Source organism: Pan troglodytes, chromosome 4 (assembly GCF_028858775.2).
Source record: "Pan troglodytes isolate AG18354 chromosome 4, NHGRI_mPanTro3-v2.0_pri, whole genome shotgun sequence".
Taxonomy (NCBI): domain Eukaryota; kingdom Metazoa; phylum Chordata; class Mammalia; order Primates; family Hominidae; genus Pan; species Pan troglodytes.
The window spans coordinates 129,961,696-129,974,632 of NC_072402.2; the positions used below are offsets into that span (position 1 = coordinate 129,961,696).

General features: G+C 48.6%; 1 protein-coding gene across 37 annotated transcripts in view; it reads right to left on the bottom strand.

Annotated features, from left to right (window-relative positions):
* P4HA2 (prolyl 4-hydroxylase subunit alpha 2) overlaps window positions 1-12,937 on the bottom strand; it is an 85,064-nt gene that overhangs the window by 5,665 nt on the left and 66,462 nt on the right. For 13 of the 37 annotated variants that reach the window (XM_063810643.1, XM_009449610.4, XM_063810635.1 and 10 more), the window contains 6 exons: window positions 12,301-12,540; window positions 11,145-11,338; window positions 9,420-9,596; window positions 5,798-5,868; window positions 5,464-5,563; window positions 593-646 (listed from right to left, as the gene is read on the bottom strand). In XM_063810643.1, coding sequence (XP_063666713.1) covers window positions 593-646; window positions 5,464-5,563; window positions 5,798-5,868; window positions 9,420-9,596; window positions 11,145-11,338; window positions 12,301-12,540 — 836 coding nt within the window. Of the gene's footprint in view, window positions 1-34; window positions 155-592; window positions 647-5,463; window positions 5,564-5,797; window positions 5,869-9,419; window positions 9,597-11,144; window positions 11,339-12,300; window positions 12,541-12,937 lie in introns of all 37 variants that reach the window. The other 24 variants (XM_063810640.1, XM_063810639.1, XM_517917.7 and 21 more) reach the window with 5 other exon arrangements.

The window sequence follows — 12,937 nt, forward strand, 5'->3', positions numbered from 1 at the left end:
AGAATGAACAGGTGGGCCTGGACCCAGTACTTACGTAGTTAAGAAACGTCGCTAACCTATTCCCCTCTGTTTTGAGGCCGCTGTCAAAAGGTCGCTGCAACAGACAACAACTTTCACCCAAGTTTACAACAGGCTTCATCCACCACCCACAAGACTAGGACCAAAAGGGTCAGGGAAAAGTAATAAGTGTGTGTTCCATAAATCAGCCTGGAATATGTGCCAAGGCTGCAAAGTAAATTCTGGCTAGGGCATGGAGTAGATGGGGAAGAGGAAAAGGGACAAGAACAGTTTTCACAAAGACCTAGTGAGGCTCTTTGCTTTAGAATCAGGGCAAAGGGTGACAGAATTAGGGCAGGGGATGAACTCCCCACATCTACAGGGGAGACAGCCAGGCTCCACTGCGTTCTGCAGGACCCTTGGTTCCAGATTTGGGATTCACCAGTAACGAAGAGTTTCCCCTGGTGATGCAGAGGTGGAGGGAGGACAAGGGGTGGGGGTACTGATGTGGAGGCTGAAATGCTCCTAGAAGCTCCACCCTTCTCAAATCAGCTAGAGCAGGGCCCTTTGAAAGCACCTGTGATTTAGGCCTTACCCTAGAGAAGTCGAAGTGCGGTTCATATTGTCCTCCCACTCCATAATTTGCAACCTGTGGGAAATAACAGCATTAGACCTTGTAAGCAGCATGAACAGCTCTGTAGCAGCCAATCACTCTAGGGATACCATCTTCCCAGGCCTGAAAACAACCAGAACTCCCAAGAGCAGCCTTTCTAAGGTGGAAGACAACCATGCCCTGGCAGCACAGGCAGAGCAAACATCACAAACAAGTCTACAGTTCTGTCCAAGAGTAAGGCTGCGGCACAAATGTGGTTTCCCAAACAAAACAAGATGGGTGAACTGCATATGATCACTGAGGAAAAGCACCAGCCCTTCATGGACACTCAGACAGCAGCAAAGGGAACACTGCTTGAGGCGGGCCCTGGCCTGGACCCAGTTTGTTTGGGACATATTAAGAAAGTAATCCAGAGGAAAGTGAGTAACAAATTTAAGACGAGGATTATCTTTTTTAAACTAGTTTTGGAGGTACTCAGCACCTGGCACTGTTCCTACCACCTCTGCTATTCCTGGTGAGACTGAGTGGGGCAGACTCCCACAGTGGTCTACTGCATGGAGTGAAACAGCACAACATGGGTGGCCAGCTGCCAGGCAGTCAAGAATTACCGTGCTACATCAGCAACCCCAGTGTGACCCTGGACCTGAAGTAACATCTGAGCAACTACCAGGTGTCATAAATTGGATTAGAAATTGTAAATGCCTTTGTGGACAGCTTATCAGCACAATGGGAAGTCCTAAATCACAATTATTGTCTCAGCGTCAGTAGACAGAATGAGAGACAAGGTTAAAGATGAAGCACAGAATCTGACATGGAAGCTGATGGATCAAGTAGCACCACCAATGTCCATCTGGGAACAGTTGGCTATTGTGTCTCACTGAAAACATAAAAACCTCTGGGGCTAGGCCATAAGTTCTCAGAAAGTTGGTATTTTTTGTATATCCTTTTCTGCAATCCCAACAGTCAGGTGAGAGATGCTACAAAACTAGCAATAACAGAGACCTATAAAAACATGGGACAGAAGCCAGGCATGTTGGCTCACGCCTATAATCCCAGCACTTTGGGAGGCTGAAGTGAGAGGACTGCTTGAGCTCAGAAGTTTGAGACCAGCCTGGGCAACATAGCAAGACCCCATCTGTCTCTACTAATGAAAAAATTAGCTGGGCACAGTGGCGTGCACCTGTAGTCCCAGCTACTCAGGAAGCTGAGGCAGGAGGATTGCTTGAGCACAGGAGTTCAAGGTTGCACTGAGCTATGACTGTGCCACTGCACTCCAGCCTGGGCAACAGAGTGAGACCCTGTTTCACATACACACAAAAAAAGAAATGCAAGAAAGAAAGGGACAGTGGACTTTATAAGAGAGGAAATCCTCTTATTAGAGCACAAAATGTTGGCAGTATCATTTTCAATGTCTACAAAAATAAAAATTTTAATACAAAGCATGGATGAAAACATGTTGTCATCCATTGCTTCAGCCTTTAAGATTCCTGCACCAAAAATACCTGGAAATCCTGTCAACAGCACAAGGAAGCCTGGTTCAGCAGGTGGCCCTAAGGCTGGAGATGCATCTAAGGAGAGAAGTGCCAGAGCAGCTGAGAAAGCATATCTCTTTTTGTAGTCAAGAGCTTGAAGAAAATTTTTTTCTCTCTCCTTTTTTTTGGGGGGAGGCGGGGGTAGAGACAGAGTCTCACTGTGTTGCCCAGACTGGTCTCAAACTCCTGGCTTCGAGCAATCCTCCTGCCTTGGCCTCCCCAAGTACTGAGTTACAGATGTAAGCCACGACAACTGGCATGGAAGAAAATTTTAAACACAACTGTGACTGCTGTGCCGGTACACTCAGGAAAATTCAATTAGTGCTTGTTGCTGGAGCTGCAAAGTATGACTGCATTTTCCAATACTTCCACTTGTTAAATGGATTGCTTAAATTTACAAATCCCAGGCAGGGAAAGAAGCTGCATTGCGAGAGCTGGCTCATCTTTTAGGTTTGGAGAATTATATTTGATTATGGTTCTGAAGCCACCGTACCTACATTCTTTAATACAGTTCCCAAATAAGTACAAAATGCATAGGACCATCTAGATTTGCAGCAGTAAGATTCCCTATCCAGGCATACTCAAGTCCCCAGGCTCACGCCTTTAATAACAAGAAACTGTACGTCAAGACCGATTCATGTGAGGAGGTATTCACTTAAATCTTTAGACTTACTATTGTAAGAGTGGAGTCAGTTATTTGAAAGACGTGGGTATTTACAATGCTAAGGACAGAGTAAAGGCAAAATTAAAAAGGTCAGAAATCACTTTTCTGGTGAGGCTGAGACATCATGCAGCCAAAGTCTTCAATCTTTAGAATCCTAGAGGTGTAGCATCTCTTCCTCTCTATCAGATAAGCCCTCATCCAATTCACCAGAAAGCCTCAATTACCTTTTTCCTTCAAATGATCTACAGCAAACATGTGAGCTACAGCTGAAAGAATGTCAACAGATAGAAGAACCAGCTCCTTTCCAGAGGCCTGCAGCATTTCCTAAAGGACCTGGTGTGAGGGCTGTTGCTAGTGCCTAGGCATGTATCATACCACAAGCATTTCATATGGAGTAAGCACTTAGGGATACATGCTGAAACCCAGGTTCCTGTTCCCCAGACCATGAAGGATCAAAGCCTTCAATACCACTGACTGGCAAAGGAAATGTCAAGACAGTTCCTAGGAGAAGAATACAAACAAAAATGGCATCTCAACCACTTGGCAGCTGTGGTCTGAATTTCCAGAAGATCCTTAACTATAAGAGCCCCTCTACCAAGAGGTCTGGCATTCGGGCCCCAGACAATTGAGCTACAACACAATGAGAGGCCAGACAAGATAAACGCTGAATTGTAGCAGAGAAGTCAGTCCATAGGCAAGAAGCTGCTATCTTCCACGGGTGAGTGTAAGACAGGGATACAGTGAGTACAGCCGCACAGCTAGCCAGGAAAGCAACAGAGCCACAGGTCCTGTCTACTCAGCCTCTTGGTCAAGGGTATGAAATCAGCCAAGCAGACTGTGGTCTTTGATCAGGACCATGAAAGTCCTGAAGACTGGCTCTGACACAGAGGAAGCAGTGGCAGATGTCTTTAAAAACAAAAACAAAAACCTGCTCCAAGAAGATATGAATCAAGACAATGCCAACAGGGACTCATCTAGCACATCAAGAGTGCCTATCACTCTTGAAATGGTGGTGCTCTTACACATACGCAGCAAGTGGGAGATGAGGCAGAAGTCCTCCATGGATGTGCTTATCTGCAGAATTTATTTAAAAATTACAAAACACTAAGTTGAGCTGAACTGAAAAAAAAATTAAAATTTCACAGTACTGTTTGCAAGGTAATCAGTATGCTTTTTAAAACTCTGGTAGACTTCACACCAATCCATAAAGATGACCTTCAAAATTGATTTTCCAATTGCTGATGCAGCTACACAGAAAAAAACAACAAAAAGAAGGCTGATTTGCTTAGGCGTGTCCAAGCAAAAGTTCAAAAAATCTTTTCCAAATGATCTTTAGTCAATATTCTAATGAGATCTATGGTAGATCAGACCCAAATGCCAATCCTAAAGGTAAAGGCTGCTATCTTTAAGTATACAGAAACTTTGGCCAAAGAGAGAGACCCAGAGGCCTCTAGAAAGATGCCAGTGAAACTTCTCTGACGGTGTCTCAGGTCATCAATTTTACAACAGAACACAGAAGTTCCAATATTTATAAGGGAACATAGCCAGTGCTGATTTGAACTCAATACCCAAGAGGACACTTTACTAAGCTTTACCCAAGAGGATATTTTAATAAGGAGCTTTACCCAAAACCTTTCAGCAGGGTGCTGCCACATTTTTTCAAAATCACCTCTGAATAAAGGCAGGAAGCCAGGGTCCCAGTGGGAGTACTTGGACAAGAACATTCCACCTGCACCAGCTTAACCAGTCCAGGCCTCTCACTTCCACCTACATATCACAGTGTAAGGTCCCCCAGACCCACCCCACCTTTCTTTCTTTGTTCTGACTGAAAATCAGACTCCCTTGACAGCTCTGTGACCCAGCCAGCTGCAGGTTTTTCCCTTCAGGCTGGAACACAAGCTGGAGTCTTCAACATTCCCAGGCACTGATGAAGGTGTTTAGGTTGTTGCCCATAACACTGAAAGAAACTAGCCCCAGCCCTGAACCAAATTCCCTAAACCCTCAAATAAACTCCACACTCTGACTCCCTCACTGTGGAAATACTTAGGTAAAACAATTCTTGTCTCTTGCTGTCCATTTTGAGGATTGCTGCAGCCCACTCTGCAAGTTCCCTAATAAATGCTGTGGACTGAAGACCCAGGGGTTTAGTGCCGCTTTCTTTGAATTCTCAACTGACCCCATCTTGGCAGTCCCTCATGGGAAGTCCCCTGCTGCTGCTTTTGGAGCAACTTCAGTTGTGGTTCAGCAGGAGAAAACACACAGAATACTTTGACCTTCAAATGTATTTGATTATGACACAGAACCATGGCCTCTGAAGTCATTTTTAGCTCTCTTAGAGATGTCCCTGAGACCATTCAGGATTTGAGCTTCTGTTGTCAAGAAGACATGAATGAACCTACCATAACTACCCCTGATCCCTAGCTTGCAGCACACTTGGGCACAGAGCAGATGCTCAATAGATATTTGTTGAACACTAATTGTTGAAAGCCAGCAGGCATGATTAATTCTGGTTTCCTAAAATGAGATCACTCCATATTCATAGCATCAGGCAGTAGTCATACAGTTGGGCCTCTTGGCCCAGTTCTGGACACCCTGTGAGACCATCTAGCCACAAATACCCACTTCCCAACTCCTACAGTCCCAGGGACTATCTGTACCTGTAACAATTCTGCAGTCTTTACTGTTAACCCTGTGATATGCTGCATCCGACGATTTACTCGGGCCACAACAGGGTCATCATCTTCCTCTAGCCAGGAGCTGGGCAAAAAGAAAAGGGCAGAGAAAAGAAGATGGAAGGGCAGGCTTCCATGAGGTCCTGAACTCTGTCCCCAGAGTCAGGGCCAGCATGAACAGGCAGTACAGGATGCCTGGTGCAAGGGGGTGAGGAGGTGCCAGCAGGCAGGAAAAGGCAAGCCACCCATCCCTAGGGTAGGCACTGAGAAGTCCTGAAGTTGGGGCTTGAGCAGCTACGAACCCCTGCTCTTTGCTTACCTTTTGGAAACCCGGTAGCTGGCGACAGTGAGGACTCCTGTCTTGGGATCACGAACGGTGGCTCGTGCAAGCTAGAAGGAAGGAGGAGAGAGAAGACTTGATTTGTTTGTTTGTTTTGCCTTGAATATTTTCCCAGAGAGCACTGGGACCAGATTTACTGCCATGCTAGTGGAGGAAGCTTTGCAGCCAATGGCTCTAGCCAAGGCCCCAAGATCCTGTAGGCCAGTTGAGGGCAAGAGTCTGAGGCCTCCACATTCCCAATCTGCAATCAGTTCCTGGCTATTGCCCTGCTCGGTCACTGCTCATCCCTTCTCCTCCCCAGGTCTGCTTTGCCTGCAGAATTATGCCTGCCTTGTCCATCCATGCTTCTGCCTGACTAGCCCCTTTCCTTGCCAGGCCCACATACCACCCCTGCCTGAGCACAGCCTGCCTGAGCTTAGCTACTCCCACCATATTCAGACTGTGCCACCATGCCTGAGCCTCCGCCTTATGTACTTCTCTCAACTGAGTCAAGTTCCACCATCCTTCCGAACCTCAGTGGGCTCCTCTGCCAAGAAACCCATCCAAACACTCTCCTGCTGCACCACCTCACACTGGGTTCCCACAGCCTCAAGAAGCAAAGACAGATGGCACAGTTTTCGCTCCCTTGGGATCCTTACAAGTCAGATGATAAAACCAGGAAAAGATTCTGTAAGTTAAAATAAGTGAACCACTGCCTGGAAGCCATCCACTCATACAGGTACACACTACACATGCACTCCCTGCATCTACTTCATCTCCCCCAGCCTCCACAGTTAGGCTTAGTGAAACCCCAAGGGGGACTCGCCGCCCAGAGCCAGCCAACATGGCAAAGGTCCATGTGCTTCAGCTGTGGACTGTCCTCATGACCTCACATGGGTGGGGCCATAGGCCCAGGTACTCCCACCCCAACACACTTCCCCTTGATTTCAATAAATATTGATGAGTGCCTACTTTGTGCCTGGCACTATGCTAGGTAACTGAGACATGGCCCCTGCACTCTTACAACTCAGTCAAGTGGGGAAAGCAGAAAACCAGTCAGGTAACTGCAGCACAGCATGGGTGAACTTACCATCCTGTGGAAGCTCAGGGTATAGTGTCAAGAATAGCTTTCTAGGGGAGGAGACCACCTAGCTGAGGCCTGAAGGGTTAACATGAGTTATCCAAGTAGAGGAACATTACAGGAACAGGGAAAGAGCAGCAATCCAGAGGCCTGGGAATGAAAATGGGTGTTGCAGTAGGTGTGGATTAAAGGTTATGGGAAGTAGTAAGAGAGAATAGGCTGAAGAGACAAGCAGGGGCTAGGAACTAGATGCAACCTTGTGGCCAACAAGAAATGGGGAAGGCTTTATGCAGGGGAGGGACACTCAAAAGGTGAATGTAAAATGGATCACTGTGAATACCTCATGGAGAGTTGACTAATGAGGGGCCAGAGTGGGGACTGGGAGGCTAGTGAGGCCACGACAGAGGTCAGGGCAAGAGATGATGGTGGCCCGGGCCAGGTGGTGGCAGAAGGGATGGAGAGGAGTAGATGGACCAGAAGGCTAGTAAGGGGGTGAGATGGACCAACTTGGACACTGTGCTGCTAAGGCATGATCTGGTAAGATGGCCAGCACAAGCAGGACAGACGGCTCCCAAGCTCCCACTCATGGCCCTTCCTGAGCTTCAGCTCATGTCAGTCCCTCCCTGAAAACTACAGCCACAGCCAGACCCCATCCAAACATCTGTGCCTCAGCATTGGCCTGACACCCACAAAGAGGCTCTGAGCAGCTGTGCTCTGCCCCAGGGGAAGCACAGGGCTATTTTGAAAGCAGGCCAGAGACCCCACAGACAGCTGCCAGGCATTCCCCACAGGCCAAGTTAAGCTCATTGGCTCTACTTCAAAGCCAGACTAGCATCTGTCCCTCACAGTCTCCGGAAAGGAGGGGTCAGCTTATCTTTGAATAGAAGCCATGTTAAGAGCCAAACATGTTTGCCAACCTTGTTTGGCTCTTTGCATGGCTTCTATTCAAATATATCTTTTCCTAACACTACCCCCTGGCCAGCCACACACATGTGTACACATATGCACACATGCACAGAGAAATGTTCTCAGTGTCTGGAACTGAAGAACAGGTAAGAAATCTCTCAGGAAATCCTGGCACAACCAACAAAGTAGTTTTCTTTCCTGGAGGACTCTGGAGCTGAGTAGAAAGGGCAGTCCTAGTCCCCATTCTCCATACATCTGGCTAGCCCCCTTCCTCAGCCACATCAATGATGCCAACCACTGACTCAAAGCCCTAGATGTCCTAGTACCTCAAGCCAAAGCTGTTCCAAGATGAGGTCCAGGGGCCAGGACAGGAACCTATTTCAGGTCTCTCCATGAGTGTCGGGCCTCCTGGTCACCTCAGCCCCTACAATTCTATTAGGAGCAGAGCAATAGAGAATCGAGCTAAATCCTCCCTCCCAATCATCAGTGATGGGATATGGCAGCAAATAGGTCTCTCTGAAAGATGTCAAATGGGGAGCAAATCTTTTATGAACTAGAAACAGAAGAATAATTTTAAAACATGGCATATATACAAAACCAACAGCCAACTGCATTCTTAGCAGTAAAATACCATAGGAATTTCCAGGAAATTCAGGAATGAGACAAGGATGCCTATTCTACGTAATTATGCTCTAGAAGTTCTGGGCAATTCAATAAGGTTATAAAAACAAAGGAACTACAAGTATCAGGAGAAAATAAAATTTTCCTTATTTCCAGGTGTTAATGCTATCCAGGCAGCCAAAGAGAAATCAGCTAAAAACCAAAAAAGGAATAAGTAAATTCAACCACTAGCTGCAATCTGTATGAGTTTGCTTTTTCATAGGTAAAAGAGAGACAGTGACACCGTTATGAGCAGCTGTTCATAACTGTGACATAACACTTAATATATATGTTAAGCACTTAGAAGTTCCTGCCACAGTTAAGAATTCAGTAAACATTAGCTCTTACTATGAAATGTATTTGTAAAATCAATAGTTTGGCATATAATAGTAAACTAATAAAATAATGTAACCAGTTAAAAATAATAATGAAGAAATAAAGTAAATTAACAGTAACAAAGAAACTACCAAGGAATAAACTTAAGAAATGTTCAAGGCTTATATGAAGAAAACTTAAAAAGATATGGAGAGACCTGTCACGCCCTTGGATGAGAAGACCCAATATTATAAAGATATACATTCTCCTCTAAGTCATTCACCTCATTTGCAGTCCTCATCAGGAGCTCCACAGGACCCGGCTTCACAGCATCCTATGGAACATTTCCAAAAAACTCACCCACACACCAGTCTCCCAACCAGGTGAACTGACACACCAGTATAGACCTGCCCTGTTCCCAGCGTGACCTTCTATGATAGAACTTGGCTGTCCACATTGGTTACCCTGTTCTTCTTCCACTGGACCATGAACTCACAAGGTCAGGCTGAGTCTGAAGCATCTCTGTATCCCCACGGTAGGCCCATGCTAGATATGGATAAAGGGTGGCTAGATGGGCAAACCAACCACCCATAGTGCTAGGGATGAGAAAAAGGACCTTCCCCCTTCAGTGACCCGAGAAGGACCTGCAGTGACACCTACTTTAGGTTTTGCGATCTCCTTGATCCTCTCGATTTCCTCATCAGACATGACATCGTAGTACCTGACGATGTGCGGGCTGTCCCACTCGTCCTCCTCTTTGAAGGGGGCAATGAGCAGCTGTGGGGCCCTGTTGCCATGGTGGTACCTACAGAAAAGCCTCTTCTGTCTACGGGGTGTCTGGAAAGCACAGAGTAACAGGCCCTGAGCTGAGTGAGTCCTAATCCTCGGTCCCAGTCTGGCTGTCTGCAGACACTGGACTCACCTCATGGCCAGCAGCTGCTCCCTCCCACCACACCACAGAAGAAAACAGAAGTCCCAGCAGGTGGGCATGCACAGTGGCTCATGCCTGTAATCCGAGAACTCTGGGGGGCCAAAGGATAGCTTGAGACCAGGAGTTTGGGACCAGCCTAGATGACATAGACCTGTCTCTAAAAAATTAGCCAGGCATGATGGTGCACACCTGTAGTCCCAGCTACTCAGGAGACTGAGGCAGGAGGATTGCTCAAGGCTTGGAGGTCAAAGATGCAGTGAGCTATGATTATACCACTGCACACCAGCCTGGGCGAGACGAAAGAAAGAAAAGAAAAGGAAAAAGAGGAAACAGGAAAAAGAGAAGAAAAAGGAAGGAAGAAAGGAAGGGAGGGACAGAGGGGAGGAGAGAGGAGGAGAAGGGGGAGGGGAGGGGGAGGGGGAGGGGAGGGGGAGGGGAGGGGGAGGGGAGGGGGAGGGGAGGGGAGGGGAGGGGGAGGGGAGGGGAGGGGGAGGGGGAGGGGAGGGGGAGGGGAGGGGGGGGGAGGGGAGGGGGAGGGGAGGGGAGGGGGGAGGGGAGGGGAGGGGGGAGGGGGGGAGGGGAGGGGAGGGGGGAGGGGAGGGGAGGGGAGGGGGGAGGGGAGGGGAGGGGAGGGGGGAGGGGAGGGGAGGGGGGAGGGGAGGGGAGGGGGGAGGGGAGGGGAGGGGAGGGGGGAGGGGAGGGGGGAGGGGAGGGGGGAGGGGAGGGGGGAGGGGAGGGGGGAGGGGAGGGGGGAGGGGGGAATGGGGGGAGGGGACAGGAGAGGAGAGCCCCTTCAGCTTAACTGGCATGAAATAACACCCCACAAATCATGCAATTTTTCTTCTCTCCCAAGATCACCTCACATCCTCAAGTCCCATGGCAGAAAATAATTCCTGACCCTTTTCGTGAAGACTTGAGTAGGTCTGAAGGGCTGGGACAGGGGAGAAACCTTTCTTGGTGGAGGAGCCAGTGGAAGCCATGCAGACAAGGGCATGGAAAAGGCTGAGAGCCTGTCACACCTGGGCCTCCTCAGGAAGCACTAGGATCCCAGGGCTCTCAAAGGCTCGATACCAAGCTCTAGTACACGCTGGTGTCTTTACCACAGAGACTTACTCTCCACTTATACCATGACTTCTTTTGGGGCCTGAGGTACATCCACCCATTGTTTTCTTCCCAACAGTGAGTGAAGCAAAAAGTGGGACATGTTGGGGTAAGGAGGCGAGCTCACTGGTAACTTAGAGGAGCAACACTCTACCTGGGGCACGAGGGGAGACAGTCTCCTTTCCTACACCTCAGAGAATATCCACATGTCAGCCTCAGGAGATGCCATGAAAAACTGGGGGATATACTGAGAAAGTACCTACAGAATGAAGAACACCTTCCCCAAATCTGCCTGCCCAGAGCCAGAGTCCAGGTCCACAGCTTTGGCACCCTAGCCCCCTCACACATCTCACCAGTTTGACACCCTCCCCACGACAGAGGCTCTCGTAAATATCCCTCTCAGGCAGGTAGTCCACAGGCCTCTCATAGATGCCTTCTGGGGTTGCTAGCTCAGCTTCTGTCTGATTTGATAACGTTTTTTCTCTCTCTTCCTCCAATAACTGCTCAAAGTACCGCAGATTCCCTCCAGCTCGTTCATGGCTTGGGTCTAGAAAAAGCAAGGAATGAGAAGGAAAAGGAAACCACAAACATCTGTTAGGTCATTTAGAGAAATTATTCTGTAAGGGTTTCTCTCCCAGCAGCTCACCTGCATGCTGCATTCTACCTTCCACAGCATCTAACCAGAGTATGCTGGTCGTAACTGGAAAACCAACAGAGGCCAGGCGCGGTGGCTCATACCTGCAATCCCAGCACTTTGGGAGGCCGAGGCGGGTGGATCACGTGAGGTCACGAGTTCGAGACCAGCCTGACCAACATGGTAAAACCTCATCTCTACTAAAGAAAATACAACATGGGGCATGTGCCTCTGTAATCCCAGCCACTTGGGAGGCTGAGGCAGGAGAATCTCATGAACCCGGGAGGCGGAGGTTACAGTGAGCTGAGATCGTGCCACTGCTCTCCAGGCTGGATGAGTGAGACTCTGCCTCAAAAAAAAAAAAAAAAAAAAAAAAAAAAAGGTAGATGAGTTTTAAAGGCACAGTGCTTTTGGCCTTCTTCAGTCCAACAGCACAAGGCACACAAAGTATCAATGCCATATGAAGTCCTACTATTAGACCTCAGGCCTCTAATAGCACCGCTACTGTTTGTCACTGTAACAATCCTGAAGTACAACCTGACTCCTGAGCTGCTCCTGATGCAGTAAAGGTTCCACCCTGTGTAGTCCTGCATGGTGACAGATACACCATAACAGAGTCCTTATTAAAAAGGCCCACAAGTGCCACAGGCCTGAGCGTATCTATCAGCGACTGTGCAAAGCTAAGGCCAGGATTGAGGTGGGTAAGGAGCTAGTAAGAAGCTGGACTGGTCCTAAAGTCAGTAAGGCATTAGTCACTGGCCAAGTGACAGGGTAAACTGACTCAGTCCCAGGAGAGGGGTCAGGCAGATGCCAGCACAGTGCAGTTCCTCTGCCACTCTCCATTCCCATCTTACCTTCCCCTAGAATCTCCTTACCAAGGGAGAGCAGGCGGCGGGTGAGCTCCAGGGCACGGTGCAGATCACCCAACTGGAAGACAGCATAGCTGAGGTAGTCCAGCACCTGGGACTTGGTTGTGGTGGCCTCCTCCCCGGCATCAAGCTGCTTTAGCACCTGCTCCATCCACAACACCGTATGATAATAGTCCCCTTCATTGTAGGCCGAGCGGCCCATCCCAAAGCAGTCATCCACACTCAGCATTGCCTGGTACTTGGTTCCTACAGCAGGGGAAGTAAATTGTCAGGCTCCAAAGAGCCTCTGGATTAGGGAAAGAGATTCCCGCTTCAAGGAAAGCCTGAGCCACTGGATAGGGGGCATCACCAAGCAGAACTCCATCGGACATTTAGACTGCATATCCTAAAGGGCCACTGACACAGGGAGCACAGACAGATGGCCCAGCCCTGCCCTGGACTGGGGTTCACAGCCACCTCTTAGCCTCAGATTCCCCATCTCCCAAGTGGGAAGGGGCCGTTTTAGGGGAAGCCCCAGAAGCCCACCAGGAAGCATTGTTGAGGACAGTGGGAAGGTCCTGTGGACCACAGAGAAGAAGATGTCTGGTGGGCAGTTTGCCATATGAGTCTAGAGGATGGAAAAATTAGCTGAATATAAAAAACA